General features: G+C 40.0%; 1 protein-coding gene across 3 annotated transcripts in view; it reads right to left on the bottom strand.

The window, feature by feature from the left end:
* Positions 1-11,861: 11,861 nt before the first annotated feature.
* The window catches only part of RFTN1 (raftlin, lipid raft linker 1), a 330,337-nt gene continuing 323,566 nt past the window's right edge, over positions 11,862-18,632 (bottom strand). For all 3 annotated transcript variants that reach the window (XM_033930710.1, XM_033930712.1, XM_033930711.1), the window contains one exon: positions 11,862-13,933. In XM_033930710.1, coding sequence (XP_033786601.1) covers positions 13,454-13,933 — 480 coding nt within the window. In that variant the 3' untranslated portion in view covers positions 11,862-13,453. The remainder of the gene's footprint in view (positions 13,934-18,632) is intronic.

The raw sequence follows: 18,632 nt of genomic DNA, 5'->3' as shown, positions 1-18,632 counted from the left end.
AGCGTCCCACACCACAGGTTACTGAGCAAGATGAAATCAATGGGACTGGGAGAAACTCTAACTGCATGGGTCAATGATTGGCTAAGCGGTAAACTTCAGAGGGTGATAGTAAACGGTACCCTCTCCAAAACGTCGGCGGTGACCAGTGGAGTGCCGCAGGTCTCGGTATTAGGTCCGATCCTATTCAACATATTTGTAAGTGATCTGACTCAGGGGCTTAAAGGTAGAATAACATTGTTCGCCGATGACACCAAACTCTGCAACATAGTAGGTAAAAGCACTTTGGCCGACAGTATGACGCAAGACCTACTTCTACTGGAACATTGGTCCTCGACTTGGCAGCTCGGCTTCAATGCAAAAAAATGTAAGGTCATGCACCTTGGCAGCAGAAATCCGTGCAGAACTTACACACTAAATGGCGAGACCTTAGCCAAGACTGTAGCAGAACGGGATTTAGGAGTGATAATCAGTGAAGACATGAAAATTGCCAATCAGGTAGAGAAGGCTTCATCCAAGGCTAGACAAATGATGGGTTGCATCAGCAGATGCTTTGTTAGCCGGAAGCCCAAAGTCATCATGCCGTTGTACAGATCCATGGTGAGACCTCACCTGGAATATTGTGTTCAATTCTGGAGGCCACATTACCAAAAAGATGTGCTGAGAGTTGAGTCGGTTCAAAGAATGGCCACCAGGATGGTCTCAGGGCTTAGGGATCTCCCATATGAGAAAAGGCTGAATAAATTGCAGCTGTACTCACTCGAGGAACGTAGAGAGAGAGGAGACATGATTGAGATGTTTAAATATATCACAGGCCGTATCGAGGTGGAAGATGATATCTTCTTTCTTTAAGGACCATCGGCCACAAGAGGGCATCCGCTAAAAATCAGAGGAGGGAAATTTCATGGCGACACCAGGAAGTATTTCTTCACCGAAAGGGTGGTTGATCATTGGAACGAACTTCCCCTGCAGGTGATTTCAGGCAACCAGCGTGCCAGATTTTAAAAGTAAATGGGATACACATGTGGGATCTCTAGAGGGGTAAAGTCGAGGGGATGGGTCATTAGAGTGGGCAGACTTGATGTGCTATGGCCCTTTTCTGCCATCATTTTTCTATGTTTCTATGTTAATACAACCAATTGATCAATGTCAAACTTATGTGATAAAACCAGTATAAAAAACTTCATCAATAAGTATGCATATAAAGCATGAAAGAGAGTTCCCAATGAGCACCACAGTAAGACTATGTCTAAGCTAGTAGTAAGTATATCAGTATACTGTATATTTAGATATGACGATCCAGATCACAATAGGATTTGACAGAACTCCATACTCTGAGAAATGTATTAGTAGAATTATGTTTCTCGGCTATAACACTCTCAAATTTGACAGTTGTACAAACTGTTTTCCACCATACAATGCAAGTACAAGCATATCACACGTAACTGAGTAAAAGTTGTAAAAATTGGCAAAATTCAGTAAAAGCTACATGTTCTGCATTACTTTACAAGTAAAAGTAACACATTTTATTTAAGTACAAGTGTTTATGCCCTTTACATTAACGGGTGCTAGAGTAGATTTGTCTGTCTTTCTGTCTCTCTCCTTTTCCGCTATCTGTCTTTCTTTCTTTCTGTCTCTCTCTCCTTGGCCGCTTTCTACACTCAGGCCCAACAATTGTCCCTTTCTATTCCCTCCCTCCTTCCTTTCCATGTCCTTAGTGCTCCCAGTGCCTCTTTCCTATGTCCTTAATAATAATAATAATTTTATTGTTATATATCGCCAAAGCCATAGTAGTTCGAGGCGGTTTACAATAAGAGGAGCTGGACAATCAGCGAGAATGGGCACACTGTAAAGTCATCAATACATGTAAGCAGAGTACAGAGAGGGTTTGAGAGATCTTGGTTACAAATCGGATAGAGTATAAAGAGATAGGGCAATAGGAGTTCTTAGGTTACCCAGCCAGTTGTTCATTTGGCCTGCTTGGAAAGCAAGTGTTGTGTCTGGGTATCTTTTGTCCAGGTATCTTCCTATGTCCTTAGTGTGCCTCCTTCCTATGTCCTTAGTGCCCCTTCCCATGTCCTTAGTGTCCCCAGTGCCCCTTCCTATGTCCTTAGTGCCCCCAGTGCTCCTTCCTATGTCCCCCCTCACTGCTTTCCAGCCTTTGTCCCATCCCCCTTCCCCAAAGCTAGCCAGCCTACCTCCCTCCATATCTGCTCGCTAAAGCCTGCCTCCCTCCAGCGCCGAAGCAGAAGCCGCCCCCCCCCTCCCCCCGTACTGGCCCCCGCTGCTGCTACCTATCATCTGGCCTACCGCCGCTTCAAACACTACCCCCGGTCCGCCACTGCTGCAACCCACTACAACTAAAGCAAAGGGAAAAGAGTCCACCACACACAAACCGCCGCAGGCTCCAGCTGAACGCGTCGAACACTGCCATGGAGCTACAGATCACGGAGGCAGGGATCACGAAGTTGTAAGTGCGCATGCACGCTTAGGGTTTCATTATGATAGATAGCAACTAGTTATATTTACTGTTATACATCCATAGCAGTGTTCTAGTATTTCTGTTCATAGCAAAACAAAATAAATGACTGCAAATCCCAGCAGGTTTGGAAAAAGGAACTTAAAAATGTAGGGCAGGCTTAAAGCATTCCTGATAGGTAGGGAGCATTATCTGTGACTGGTGTGTTAAAGTAAATTATTTTCTTTTTTTGGGAAATCTTACTTAATTAGTGCCTGTGCTTAACATTAAAAAAATCTTTGAGGAGATGTTTATGCATTTTAATGGTATAATCCTGCAATGCCAGTACTTTGCTAAACACACACTAATTTGTAATCTTTTCATCAGAAGCCTGCCTAATTGACTGAGATGAAGGTGTTATTTATGCAGCTTATTTTGGTGCATGCTTGCACAGGTTAGCATCCTGACTATTCCAGGAGAAAAGTTGATTGAAATGTATGCTGATTTAAGATTGACTTTAATCACCTTGCCATAGCAAGAGAGAGGAAATGCATATGTATTTGGTTATATGAAAGCAAGAGGTAATGGAATATGGTCATCCTTTACAAAATTAGTAACATCTGGATTTAGTGAGACTTTGTGCCCCTTTCCTTAGGCTATCTATATCAAAGCTATCTACTGATACCACCCTTGGGCCAGGCGTTAATTGGGTGATATCACCTTAGGGAGGTTTGGTCTGCTGTTTGTTATTGAAAATTGTTTGAGCGTGCTATTTGCTGTTTGTCGTGCTCTGTTTGGAATTGCTAGTTTCTTGCGTTGGATTTGCTTGTTTTCTGCTGCTCAATATAAATGATTTAAACATAAAGGCATCTTTGAATAAATGGATCTTAAAAAGGCCTTTAAAACGGTCTAAGTTATTTTCTTCTCTTATTGTGGATGGAAGAGTATTCCAAAACTGGGGAGCAATTACTGAAAAGATATCTTGACGCTTGGTGCCTATTATAAAACAACCCACAGAGGCAATATGATGACTCAGTGAGGTTTCTGCTTGAGCAATTTTTCGTTTAACATAACCTCTGGAGTGCATTTACTCACTTTCTTCAGCTTTACAGGAGACGTTCCATGGCCTGGATTCTGCAAAGTGCATCCCAATTGTAGGCAGCTGTAGGTGTCCTACAGCTGTCTAATCAGCCAATCAGGAGCAACGCTATACTTAATCGTAGCAAGGGATCTCCCTGATGTGATTGTATAGTGGTCATGGCTACAGCTGCCAGTCTCCCCTCCTCCCACCCCACCCCCGAAGATCGCCGACAGGAGAGTGTCCAACCCCTCCTGTTGGACCCCCCCCAACGGCTCCTCTGAAGATCACCAGCAGGAGGGGGCCCAACCCCTCCTGCTGGACCCCCCAATGGCTTCCCTGAAGATTGCCGGAAGGAGGGTGCCCAACCCCTCCTACCAGACCCCCCCATTAAACCCCCCAGAACCCCTCCTCGGGCTTACCTGCAAGTTGGCTGGATGGGTCCTTGCACTGTCCAGTTAGCAGGCCCACCCCTCCCCTGCTCAACCCACAGGATCCTAGGGTCTAACTGGCCCAGGCGCCTAAGACGTCCTATACAGAATCCAGGCCCAAGTGCCACAAAGCATTACTAAACAATTCCATCTCTTGAGGAGGACTACATCTGAATGTCTCAACGTAAATTCATGTCCTCTAGTTCTACTACCTTTCTGTCTCTGGAAAAGGTTTGTATATTCTCTTCCTGTGGATGTTGTGGCGGAGACTACTCTTCGGGGTTTCAAGCACAAGTTGGATATACACCTTCTTGCAAATCATATTGAGGGATATGGTAATTTCAGGTTTTCATAACAGAGAACTAAATGGGCCGCCGCGTGAGCGGATCGCCGGAATGGACCTCGGTCTGATCCGGTGAAGGCATTTCTTATGTTCTTATCTTTCAAACATTTGAATGGACAATTTGCCTCCAAGGATGTTGTAAGGTTCATCCCAAGATATCTAAAATAGTTCTTAGTATACTTAAATAGGATAATTTTCTTCAGAGCTGCATATGCAGAGGCTGTGATAAATTTTACATTCAACAACTCAATCTTATTAACAGTAATTTTACGTAAAACTTGACTCCACAGCATACTCCTACATCATTTGCATTAAATTGGGGCATGCTATTAAGAAAGCAATAGTTGTCACCAGGAGATCATCAGCAAACGTTCCCTTTGAAGTGTATACACCCTTAATAATTGCATTGCATGAATCAGGGCTTTCAAATATTTGAATGTCTATATAATATAACGCCTCTCTCTCCTTTTGTTGCTTTTCTCTGAATTGCTTCAAGTCTTTTTACGTCCTTAGCAAGATTCGGCCTCCAAAACTGAACCTAATACTCCAAGTGGGGCCTCACTTTCATCATCAACAATTCAGTCAACATTCTAGAGCCAATTACAGCATGAGTAGATGCTTCATGAACAATAGATATTGAAGGAACAGTCAAAAGCTGTTGATGCCTGGAATATAAAACAGAGCTCAAATATCTAAATCATACACAAAAGAGCAGGCAATCACTGTAATTCCATTACAAGTAGCAGAATTGCCTGATACTTCCCCCAACAATTGCACGTTGATTTCTATTGCGCCCACATTTTGAAAATTTCAAACTTGTCCAATTAAGTGCACCAACAATTAATGATAACTTGGCAAAAGGGGTGTTTTTACAGTAGTTGTCAGGGTAATATGAGGGAGAGCTGAAAGGTTTGTTTTTTTATGTGAGTCTCGACTGGCTGCCTATTTATAGAATCTGCCCCTATGTGGTTCTAGATTTTAAAAAAAGCCAAATGACCACTGTGAATGGGCGGAGCTTTCCTAAGATGGCGACTTGAAGCTTCTATGAAGATGCCGTCGCCGGGAAAAAATTTTCTTTCAACGTTACTCATGCTAAAGAGAAAATCTAAGATCTGGGAGAGACCAAATTTAAAAAGGCCCACCCCCTGTCTTGCCCCACCTCTTTCTCCCTCCCATTGGATCACCCGCTCCTTTCTGTCTGCCCTGACCCACGAGACCCCCCCTTCTGTGGCAGGCCTCGCGAGTTGTTCAAGCCTGCTTCTTTCTTTAAAGGAAGAATTAAGAAGTCATCTGTGACTGACTTTGTTATTGAGCCCCTTCTCCAGTGCTTCTGTTACAGACAGGAAACCTGCTGCCATGGTGTATGAAAGACAAGGCCAAAGGAGTACAAGAAAGGGAGGAAGCACAGCCTGGAGGTCAGATCTAAACCAAGTGAATAGACCAGAAGAGCAGGAGGAAGGTACAAAACAGTTTGGTACAGTCCTTTGAGACTGGCATCTAGAGCTCTTAGTTCTGTAGAGTGTATATGGGAATAGAGGAACTGAGGGAGCTGTGTTTGAAGAAGGGCCTCTAGGAAATGTTCATTTAAGATGAGGATGTGTATGTGAAACAGAGACTCAGAAATATTTATTGGACAACATATATAGGAAGGTGTCTGAAAGATATATGTGAAGGTTACACTGTGGGATAATGTATGCAGCAGTTCTAGGGCACAAGCATGGAAGGGATGGGACATATATATGGGAGGGAAGAGGCATGTGTATACAAGGTGATATCCAGGGAAAATTGGGGTGCTCTGAGGACTTGGGGATGAGTATAGGGAATTCTCTGGAGGATACCGAGTCTCTGAAGGATGTGAATAGAAGCTAGGGAGACTGAGGAATGCAAATATGGAAGGTGTGAAAGCCCTGGAGATTGGGAGATATATATGAAGGGATCTGCAGGCCTGAATTTCTCTGCAGACATGCTAGGCCTATGCCTACTACAGTGGCAAAAATCTGTAGGCAGCCCAGAGGGCCAGGATTTACCACTTGCTACTGCCCATGATGGGCCATGGCCCTCAGAAGCTACAGAATGGAGCTACTTATGCCACCCTGCTCTTGAAGTGGAAAGGGTTTGTTTCCTTAAGAACTGGCCACACTGTGTATTTAACCTTACCTTTACTGATTATTTTTTTTTCTCTCTGCCCTGTCTCAGTTTCCTAGAAGCTCACATATATAGTATCTCCTCTAGAAGAATGCATCTCTGGAAGTAAGGTGAGACAAGGGAGATATGATAAAGACATTTAAATACTACTGTGGCATCTAAAAGGAAGTCTGGAACAAGTGAACATAGGGTAAAAGTGGAAGGCAAATAGGCTTCTAAAGAAATACTGGTACTTCTTTACAGAAAGGGTAATGGATGCTGAACAGCCTCTTAATGGAAATGAGGACCATTTCTGAACTCAAGAAAGCATGAGACAAGCACAGAGGATCTCTAAGACAGAGGAAAGGTTAGTCGAGATTAGAAGCTGGTATGGATGGGCAGACTGAACGGGCCACATGGCCACAATCTGCTGTCATTTTCTCTGTTTCTGTGCCAGCAACCATCCCCAGCTGTGTATTTTAGTCTTATTTTCTTTTAATAAATGTAGATAAGTCTCCTTGCACACTTCTTGGCCAGGCCAGATCTCAGAAGAGGAACTATGTATTTGGATAAGTTGTAAATTGGACCAATAAAGGCATCACAGGCTGCACAAGATGTAGTTTTCTCTAGGGCTAGGCAGAGTAATTTAAAACTCTGCATTACACATTTGGAAACACTAATTCCTCATTCCCCACTGATTGTTGCATCTTATACTTATTTTGTTTTCTTCTTCTTTCCAAATTAAATTCTCTACAGAATGAATGCACTATTTTTCTACCATCTGCTTTCAGAATTAAAGGAAGTATTCAAACAAGATACAGCATTATTATCTTACATATGTCGACCCTTAGAGAAACATTAAGACAGTTCCATTTATTAATCTTAATGAAATCACATCTTTCAGCTTGAAGCTTTTAGTGAATCTGCATCCTTGGAGCTAAATATTTGATCTGGGGCTCTGCCCACTTCATACTTAGAGGTCCTCACTGCAAATTCAAATGTACATGTACTTACTGCAGATTCAAATGTGGTACCATGGGGCACACTCGGGTGTCCTGTGGTAGTCTGTTGCATATGCTACCCATGAACTAAAAAATACTTTTTATTTTTTTGTGCTAGGGGTAGGCTGGGGTGGGGTGGGGGGCACAGTAGTCATGTTTTACATTAATTGGTTACTGCAGCTACATTGCTGCGTGTTAACCGATTAGCGCGTGAATAGTTTGTGAGCCCTTAGTGCCTGATTTTATAAACGGTGCCGAGCTCAGTAGGCGCCTAGGAAAATGGTACCTACTGCATGGCACTCAAAGTTAGGCACCGTCTATATAGAATCATGCTGGTAGGCACCATTATATTAGGCCAGGGCAGACATGGCAACTCCGGTCCTCGAGGTCTGGAATCCAATCAGGTTTTCAGGATTTCCCCAATGAATATGCATTGAAAGCAGTGCATGCAAATAGATCTCATGCATATTCATTGGGCAAATCCTGGAAACCCGATTGGATTCCGGCCCTCGAGGACCGGAGTGGCCCATGTCTGGGCCAGGGTTTTCTTGGTCTAAAATATCGGCACCCAACACAATCCATGCCCAAACTCTGCCCCTAACCACACCTACTTTTTAGGTAGGCGCCTCGGTGTAGACGTCTACATTGCACCTACCAAGTTAGGTGCCTACCGAAAAATTAGATTATTTTTTCAATTTGTTTTTTAATCGATTTATAATGGCCCTTTCAATTATCAGCGCCAGTTAACCAATTTTAAAAAAAATTAACTAGGCACCTAACTCCATAGGCACCACTTATAGAATCAAGGCCTTACTGCCTACAAAATAGACATGGGTAAGGGCTCATGTGTTAATGGCAATGCATAGAGAATGACATCAGCGACTCCGGTCCTTGAGGGCAGAAATCCAATCGGGTTTTCAGGTGCATACTGTGTGTTCTTTGTGACATTTTTAGCATTGACCCTCTTTTGCTAAGCCACGGTAGAGGTTTCTACCGTGGCCCAGGGTTCTAAATGCTCTGACGCTCAAAGGAATTCTAGCGCTCCAGACCATGGTAGAAACCTCTACCATGGCTTAGTAAAATTCAGCAATAGTGAAGCAGGATAAGCTTATCTACTCCTGTCCTAGCTAAGATTATATTCAAGCACCTTTCTGACTCCATGTGCAGCTTTCTTTAAATTAATCCCTTTATTTTCTAACTCCTTACTCTATCTTATCTATATTCCTCCTTCACTTACCCCTATGCTGTCTATTAAAATGTTTTATTGTGTATTCTGTTGACAATTTACTATGCCATACTGTGTACTGCTATTTGAATATTTTCACTGCTGTAATTTTTTCTGTCTGCTGTATGTTCATCTTTTTCTTGCTAAGCACTGCCTTGGGTGTTTTTGTTTTTTGTTTAAATTGGTAGATAAATCCTAATAAATAAATATCCCAATTCAGTTTTAACAGGCTCACAGTAAGGAAGAAATTGTTATTGGAAAGTGGTTGGAAGTGGACCAGGGTCATTATATGGATACATGCAATTAGAACATTATGGTAGTCAAAAACCAAGATCGGGTCTTTCTTTGGGTGTTCGTGAAAAGCTTCTCAATTTTTTTAACCAATGTAATGATGTTCCAATCTCTGTATCTTTGTTACATAAGTGGTGGTGGAGTTTAATTCCAAATAGAACATATGATAGCATTCTACAAAAATGGTGTGATTAGTTAGGGACTCAAATATCACTTCAAGATTTTAGTCAAGCTATTCATCGATTGCCTAAAATTATTAAGGGCTATGTTTGGAGGGAATGTACGTATAGAATTTTACATAGGGCATATTTCTCACAAGTGCAAGCATTTCATGCAGGATTAGTTAATTCTCCCATTTGTATTAAATGTGAGAAAGTTCCAAATACGTTATCTCATGCATTGTGGCAATGTCCGCTTATTAAGTCATTCTGGTCTGCCATCCTATTATATCTAGGTTCATTATGGGATAGTCCATTAGTGGAATCCCCAAGGGGGTGTTATTTGGTAAAGCTGCTACTTGTGGGGTATATGGACAAGGTAGATTCATTTTATTTCAAAAAGCATGCATGATTGGTCACAAATATATTTTGCAATATTGGTTACAGAAAGATCCTCCTGGTTTTTGGCATTGGAGAAACCAACGTCATCATTTAATTTTATTTGAAGTTAGGGATGTTTGTAAGTTTCTAAGACGTACATATTTCTTTTTGAAAATGTGGGATCCATATATTCAAAATCTTTTCTCTAAAACACGAAGTATGGTTATTAATATTTTACATTGAAGCTTTGGAAACATTTATAGCATTGCAATACCTGGTAATATGTGTCATCTTCCATTCGGGGGGGGGGAGAATTGGGGGATGCAGGGGTAGGATGGAATAGGTCATATAGAAATGTATATTGAAGGAATGATAGAAATATGTATGTAAATTTCATAATTTATTATAATTTGATTAATTACTTCAATACATGTGAATGGAAGAGGAAGGGGAGGGGTAGAGGAGGGGGAAGGGAGGTGGGGGGAGTAGGGAGGTTGATATGGGTTATATGGAAATATATTTTAGAGGAATGATAGAAATATGTATGAAAATATAATTGTGAATCTATTTGATATGAAAATCTATTTGTATTATATTAATTTATTTCCTTCAATAAAATGTTATAAATTAAAATTGCCCTAGTCATTATCTGCCAAAAATGGAGAAATCTTTATTTTAAAATGTGAGGGCTGAATTCTCTAATTTTTACACTTCTAGAATCTGAGAGCCTGTGGTCTGAGGTCAAATTACCCTAAATTAGTGATCTTGATCATTTTGGGAGGAAATTATAAAGCTTAAATTACCATAGAAGTCACTAACCAGTGATAACTCAGTATCACAGAAAGTAACTCTTGTGGTAAACGAATAATGCAACTTTAGGCCTGATACTTTCAGGGACAGCTTAAAAGGGCCAGTGCATATATAAATGGCCCTGGTTCTCCATTATTTGGCAGTTTGACACCTAATGAACTGGTGTCATTTTGAACCTAGAGCTTGATGGGTCAGGACAGCAGGATGGTAGAAGGATGGATGATATGACTTTTTGCAGAGTTTATAATCTTTATCTGTTTAGTAGGTCCCATGGGTGTTCCCAGAAGTAGAGATTCTGTTCTGTGACCATTTTTTTTTTTTTTGTTTAATGAGGAAAAATGAGTTTTAGCCTTGCTGAAACTGCATGTTATGTCCTCAAATGCTGGCTGACAATCCTGCTATTCTTCCTGCATGTTAACCTGTTAAACAGTATCTGTGCCCATTTAAAAAGAAAAAAAAAAGAAAATAAGGTTTCCTGCCCCGAACAGTTGACTGGCAGGAGGCTGCTTTTTGGGACTTCCCCTGCCGGCTCTGCATATGTGTGAGAGTCGCTCTCATAACGATCATCGGACGGCAGAGTCTGGGATTACGAACATCCATGTGAACCATTTGCATGCAGACTTTTTAGAGCATCAATTGCTCTTTCTGAATTGGCCAAAAAATTGGATCAGTGCAGACCTACACGGTCTTACCGATCCTCTTAGTGCATCTAGGCCTATGTTCCTTTTCCCTTGCTGCACCATACGCATGGAACAGACTGCCCAAGTCAATACGTCAGCTCCATCCCTGGCATTATTCAAATCCATATTAAAAGCCCACCTTTTTGAGACTGTGTTTTACTTCCAACTCCCAGAGGGAGTGAGGGGGACACCACATTTGGCTGTGAAATGATTGGCCACGGCCAAACATGGTTGTAGTCAAACGTTAGCATCCAAATGTGGTGATTCGTTCACCCATGAACTAGGAGAGGGGTAGCAGGGTTTGGCTTAGAAAATGTGGCTGATACATATTTTCTTAAAAAAAGAAAATGTCCTCTTCCTGGCTCACTGGATGACTGGGCATGAACATAAGAGATTTGCTAGCACATAGATCTTATGTGCACATGCCAGGCATGTTCTTCCTCCTTACTGAGAAATAATTTCCCAATGTTTAACACTAATAGCATGCATATGATTTGCATGCTATTAGTGTTGACCATTGGGAAGTTATTTTTCAGCTCTGTTCCCGTGGTATTCTCCTGCGCTGTAGAGAACAGCTTGGGAATTGTAAGCATCAAGCTTGATAGTGCAGTAGGACTAATTCATGGTTAAATATTGTTATTAATATGGTCTAGTTTTAGCTTTTTAAGACATTTTGGAATAAAGGAAGCATAATGAGATGGAGTACAGGAGTTTAGATTATTTTTCACCAAAAGATGGAAAGACTATACATTGTAATTATTTATTCTCTCAGCCATGAATGTTGGTGCTTAATTCTCAATATAACAGAACCTCACAGTACTAGTTACTGTGTTGGTCAGAACATACAGTGATACTGTAGAACAGAAAAATACTCCGAACAGGTATAACGTGGCCCATGAAGAAAATTGTTTTATTGATACAGATACAAAAGCAAAATGAGTGTATCCTGTGATAGGCAGCAAATGTGGCCAGCCTGTGATATGCCTCTTTCAAGTGTTATAATACATAACAGAAGACATTTACTTGACAGCAGTTAAAAAAAACTTATTTGCCACCTTCAAGCTAAAGAGGAGTCAGGCTGGGATTAGATGTGAAAGGCAATAAAACAGTGGAAGAAAGGTCTTTTGGTCAAACTGAAGCAAATCTAAATTGTATGTAATCTTGACATCCACCTTAAAAAAAATCCAAACAGTACTTAAGTACATTTTAGGCATTTATCATGACTACAGATATATATCTCATCATTTGTATTAGTTAAGCGTCAAAGAGTTGTGGTTCTTGCCAATTTACATTCATGCCTGTTTATTTTCTGTACTGTGGGCCATCTCTTTGAGTGTTTTTTGGTCATGCATTATTTCCAATCCATGTTAAAGTTCATTTTGGTTTGAAATATTAAACCTTCTGAAACAGTCATACAAGGGGGTGCTGAAAAGGTCTCAGCTCAACTAAGAAGTGAATGACTTGGATATGGTTCAATCAATGATCTGAAACAATGTCAAAACATAGAATTTTGCGTCTTGGCATTTAATGCTCTTTTCAGTTACAGAGACAAAATAACACTTAGAATTTAGGAAGTTGGTTGGTTGGGCTGAGAACTTTTCAGCATCCCCTTGTACTATTTGTCAGCAATATATCACTGTGGAGATAAGTGAAGATATTTGAAAAAATGTCAGAATCAGCTAATTAGATTTACAGTTATGATCCTTCCCGTGAAATATAGCTGATATACAAATGACCCAGCCCTTTCTGCTCATTACTAATGTTTATAGAGAATTTTATTTCACTCAATCACAATTCTTGCCTTATCAAGAGAGCCTAAGTAATAATAACCCATCTGAAACTACAGTCAGAATACACAATAGAAGAGGATGGAAATTGCATATATGTTTAAGTTTAAAGATCATATCATCCATACAAGGTGTATATACCAGTTTTCTGCTTTCAATTAAGTAACTTCTAAATCAGAAACAGGAAACTAAACTCTTAGATAAATACAACCATGTTCCAGCCAGTAGCACTTCATCATCTTATTCCAAGTAGACGTAAATCGGTGTGCAATACTTTGCCCATAATATTTGATCTCTACATAAAACTTATCATCATTCAAAAAAAATACAGAACAAACCTTCCTTTAAACAAAACGGTTCAAGTGCTGTGTGTATAAGAAAAGTGTATTTTAATATAGCCTTGTAACTCAGAAAACAAGATTTTTAAAGAAAGATATGCATATAAGTTAGAAAATATATTTGATTTATCTTCGTTTAATAACTGTTTCACTTTTCAATTCTGTTACTCATAGAAACTAAAAATGATTGTTTATAGGACTGTGTATTTCGACCTCATTTTGGAAAGTAGAGGAGTGTCAAATTGTACAGAATATACAATATGTGATATTAATTGTTCTAGCAAATAATAGTGCTGAAGGTGTTTTTAGGTCCTTCATTTTGGAAAATTCTGCATTTGTACTTCTCCCAGCTTACTTTTCTTCTATTTCTTGAATAACTGCCACTGTTCCTCCTTCCCCCACTATGGTTGTCGAGATGACCTCCTTTTCATCTTCCTTCTCTCTCGTGCAGCTTTCCCCAGGAGAATCTCTCCTCTTACTGTGGTTGGTTGAGCTCTTCTCATCCTCAGACATTTCCATTTCATTCCAAGTGTGATGGTTTGGACTCAGCCTTTCTTCTGATTCCTTATCATTTTCTTGCTGCAGACAAGACAGGTTTTCTTCTTTGAGAGTCTCATCTTGGTTGTGATGTGGGACTCCATCCTTGTGAATATTCAGATCTGTCATGTAGCCCCCAACATCCTCAATTCTGATTGATTCTTCTTCCCCATTTTTGTTGTTTTCTATCAGGTTCTCTTCCGGAGGCTGGATCTCTTTGGCATTTGCTTTATCTTTTGAAGACTTCTTTGACTGTTTCCCTTGTCTTTCTTCTTTGGAGAGCCACCACCGAAACTATAAAAGAAACACAAGAGAAATCAAAGGCTTGCACAGCAGAATGTTTTAGGATCACTATTACTTAAGTGCTGCTCAGTGGGACCACTGACTTTCAGCAGCATTATCTGGATAATGCCACTGAAAATGTTTATTGAGCACCTTGGCACTATCCAGATAGAGCAGTGGTCTCAAACTCAATCCCTTTGCAGGGCCACATTTTGGATTTGTAGGTCCTTGGAGTGCCGCAGAAAAAAATAGTTAATGTCTTATTAAAGAAATGACAATTTTGCATGAGGTAATACTCTTTATGGTTTATAAATCTTTCCTTTTGGCTAAGTCTTAATAATAATATTGTAGTTTATCGCTAAAGAGACATATGATCAAGAAACTGTTTTATTTTACTTTTGTGATTATGATAAACATACCGAGGGCCTCAAAATAGGATCTGGCGGGCCGCAAGTTTGAGACCACTGAGATAGAGGAACCAAGGCAGAGCTGGAACTTATTCAGTTACCACCAATATTCAGTGCTAATATTTTGCTGTCCTAACTTGTCTGGATAGTTATTCGTGTACCAGTGCTGAATATCAGTGGTAAAAAAAGAACAATAGAAGAAGGGGGCTGGCCTCAAAAATAGAACAGAACAAAAAAAGAGGCAAGAGAGATGTCGACCCTCAACTAACAGTTACATTTATTCAAAGCATAAAGTAACAATAGTCCTAGGTTTTAAAAAGGCCATATGAAGTCCCAAAAGTGGAATCCTAGGAAAGTCCCAACCAGGATCCAGGTTTCGGCAACTAATGTCACTTTCCTCAGGGAACAACAAAAATTATTTGAACAAAATCAACAAATTTGTAGTGGGCATGCAGGCGCTTCTGAATTAGAGACGCCTACATGCCCACTATGGATTTGTTGATTTTGTTCAAATTGTTTATGTGGTATCCCCTGAAGAAGGCGACATTAGTTGCCGAAACCTGGATCCTGGTTGGGACTTTCCTAGGATTCTACTTTTGGGATTTCATATAGTCTTTTTAAGACCTAGGACTATTGTTACTTTATGCTTTCAATAAATGCAACTGTTGGTTGGGGGTCAACATCTCTCTTGCCTCTTTTTTTGTTCTGAATATCAGTGGTAGCCAGAGAGCTTCTGGTGACTTCTTCACACCTAGATATTCAGCGGTGGGCTCCGTGTACTTCTGACCTGGGTTGGCCGCTCTTGGAAACGGGACACTAGGCTTGATGGACCTTTGTTTTCCCCCAGTATGGCAACTCTTATGTTCTTATGACTATCTGGCTATAAATTCAAACACTGCGGTCAGTGTTTGCAGTCATTACTGGCCATAGTGTTTAAATATTACCGTTTCAGTTCATTTTGGCATGTTCCCCTGGCTTTCATTATTCCTTTTGTTTATTTCACACATCTGTGTTAATAAAAAATAAAAAAGAATGCAACCTGCACTGGAACATTTTAATCCACAGAAATCAATTGTACATGTGTTAATTTGTACATTAATGCACATTAAATTGATTTTGCATGTATTAAAATATTTAAAGTGCTTAATGAACTGAGTGCTAATGAATGCACATTCTTAAGATAAATGTATAAACTGAATTTTCTTTAATAACAATCATTTGTAATTATTGTGGGCTCCAAAGGAATAGTTCAGAGGGTTGCTGCACTGGCAAATGTAAGAAATCCCAAACTATTTTATTTCAAATTAGTGTCCTACATGACCAAAGCTGTGTGAAATGTATGTATCTGATGCGATTCATTTGTTTTCCATGCCTAATATTTTGTGTTTTTCATTTTCTCTCTAAAGAAATTTTCTGTGGTGAATTGATAACTTGCCAAGCATTCCAAAATATGCAAAGAAAAGAAAACCCCTCAGTCCATGCATATTTTCAGATGAAAAGCTGCAATAAAACATTAGATGTTCCCCACATGAATAACTTTCATACCCGACAGAAGATGGAGCAGCACAAACAATGTCAGAATTTAGGCCCAGCATTCAAAAGCTGCTATGGGAGTAATTCTATAAAGAAGGTGCATTGAATACACAAGTGTAAAAGTGCTATTCTGAAAATACACAGATATCTTGCATTATGCGCATTTAACAAGTAGGCACACACATGAGCAACATCTGGGCAGAGCATGGATGGGACTCACATCCATAAAATTTAGGGGCAGCTTTATTGCTGGCATAAGTACCTATACCTAAATTATAGGCAGCATATACCTGTTTACGCCACTATTTTATATAGGAAAGTAGGCACTAAAAGGAAAGGATCACTTAAAATCTTTATAGCCCACCCTGATTCTATCAAGATAACCCCAGGGTGGAGTAAGGATGGAGTATGGGTATTCTGACTAATTCTATGGATTGGCGGCAATATTCAGCTGCTATACCTACAGTTTCCAAGTTTATTCAACATTTGATATACCGCATTGGCAAAACATTTAAGCAGTTTACATATAGTAAAAATATTTAAAAGTAAATTAAAATGAAATAAAATCAGAAAACAGAACTACATAATTAATAGTAAAGGGAGAGGTTTAAAACTGATTATGTGATCCTGATTTCAGATTAATCCTCACAGAGCCTGCACTGATCAAGATTATTAGTCTGTCAGCCGAATGCGTCCATAAATAAAAATGTTTTTAAAAGACTTTTAAAATGTTTGAGATTGGATTCCATTCGAATATGATTTGGAAGAGCATTCCAGAGTTGTGGACCATTAACTGAAAAAATACAGTCTCTAATAGATGCGTATGTAATATGTCTATTAGAAGGAATTGTAAAAAGATTCTGCTGAAGAGAGTGAAGTGTATAGTTTTCAATATAAGAAGGAGATCGATTAACTCATGTCTTGAAAACGAAAAGCAGGATCTTTTATGTTAAACAATGTTTGATCAGCAACCAGTGAGCTGATGTCAGTAATGGAGTAACATGGTCAAATTTCTTTTCCCCTGTAATCATTTTTATTGAAGTATTTGGTATTAATTGAAGGCAATTTAAATCCTTTTGCCTAATGCCATAGTATATAGAATTACAGTAATCAAATGTACTGATTACTAAGGAATGGATAAGAATATTAATAGCAGATGGAAGTAGAGATGTGATATTGAATGAATTAATGTAGATGTAGTTTATAATAACTGCATTATCACACTGGAAATTTATGATTGAAAAGATAATTTCAGCTCAAAAGTAACCCCAAGAATTTTCAATGTTGATGAAAATTGAATTGAAGTATTAGAGAGAAGAAAGTGACTGATTATCCTTTATAGCAAAAAGTAGAGCTTTTGATTTTTGAGGCTTCAATGACAAATGGTTTGTATATAGCCATGAAGAGATCAAATTTTTAGTTAATTTCTTGTATCTCTTGCATACAGCATAAGGTCACTCTAAATGCATTCACGTAGCTATATGGATTGCAGATGAATATAATTGGTTGTCCATATGGCGGAGATGAATATACGTATACTGTATTGTAAAACCTGCTGCCACTTATATAAATTGCAGTACTACAAACATTTAAAAATTGAGGTTTCAAAAAAATGTTGAGCACTGTGTTTAAATGTTGAGCCACTAGATTTCAGAATAAAGTAATTTTTTTTTTTTTTTTTACATTGTTACCAAGAGACAGACTTAGATAATGCAGCACTTGCTAGAGAGGGTGCAGAGACAAGCAACAAAGCTGGTGAAAGGTATAGAGAACCTGGATTACGATGGGTTGTTCTCCCTTGAGAAAAGGAGACTGCGAGGGGATATGATCGAGACTTTCAAAATACTGAAAGGAATCGACAAAATAGAGCAGGAAAAAACATTATTTACAATGTCCAATGGGGCAAGGACAAGAGGACATGGGCTGAAGCTAAGGGGGGACAAGTTCAGGATAAATATCAGGAAGTTCTGCTTCACGCAACGAGTGGTGGACACTTGGAATGCTCTCCCAGAAGAGGTAATTGCGGAATCCACCGTTCTAGGATTTAAGGGTAAGTTAGATGTACAACTCCTTATGAGTGGCATGAAGTGACATGGGTAAGGGTAAGCTAGATGCACTTCTCTTTACGAGAAGTTTAGAGCGATATGGGGACTAAAACTATGCCAGGTTACACCTGGCGGGGCCACCGCAAGTGCGGATCGCCGGACTTGATGGACCTAGGGTCTGTTCTGGAGATGGCGCTTCTTATGTTCTTATGTGGTGAATAGGCAGTTGTGGTACCTAGGAAGGAGAACACTGAAAGGAGAAAAAAAACCCCTATGAAAAATACAAACAAAAAAGAAGTAGGGGGAGAACCAGTAAAAAAATAATTTGAAAAAATTAAAAAAAAACCTAGGAGATGATGAATCCTCTATAATAAAACCCTTATCCGTGCATGCGCAGTTGAAACAGCATGATTCCTGCTGCCATGATTTGTGCTTCCGTGCCATGTTCCATTTGCAGTGCACGGCAGCTTGCGGCCGTGAGAGCAACGACAGGAGGGTGTCCTTCGAGGTGCTGCAAGACATCCGGCTGCTACTGCTGCACAAGGAAGTGGAGGGGGGAGAGGGAAAAGGGGCTGCTTTGGTGGGAAGAGTGTGCTGGGGGCAGGAAGCAATCTTGGTTTGCTCAGGGGGCCAGAGATAGGCAGGGGGCCAGGAAGAGACACAGACAGAAAGAATGACAAACAGACAGAGGGGGCCAGAGAGACAGACAGACAGCCAGTGGCCAAG

This window comes from Geotrypetes seraphini, chromosome 2 (assembly GCF_902459505.1).
Source record: "Geotrypetes seraphini chromosome 2, aGeoSer1.1, whole genome shotgun sequence".
In the NCBI taxonomy this organism is placed as follows: Eukaryota; Metazoa; Chordata; class Amphibia; order Gymnophiona; family Dermophiidae; genus Geotrypetes; species Geotrypetes seraphini.
The sequence above is the reverse complement of the archived record's forward strand: the minus strand, read 5'-3'. Positions and strand labels throughout refer to the sequence as shown.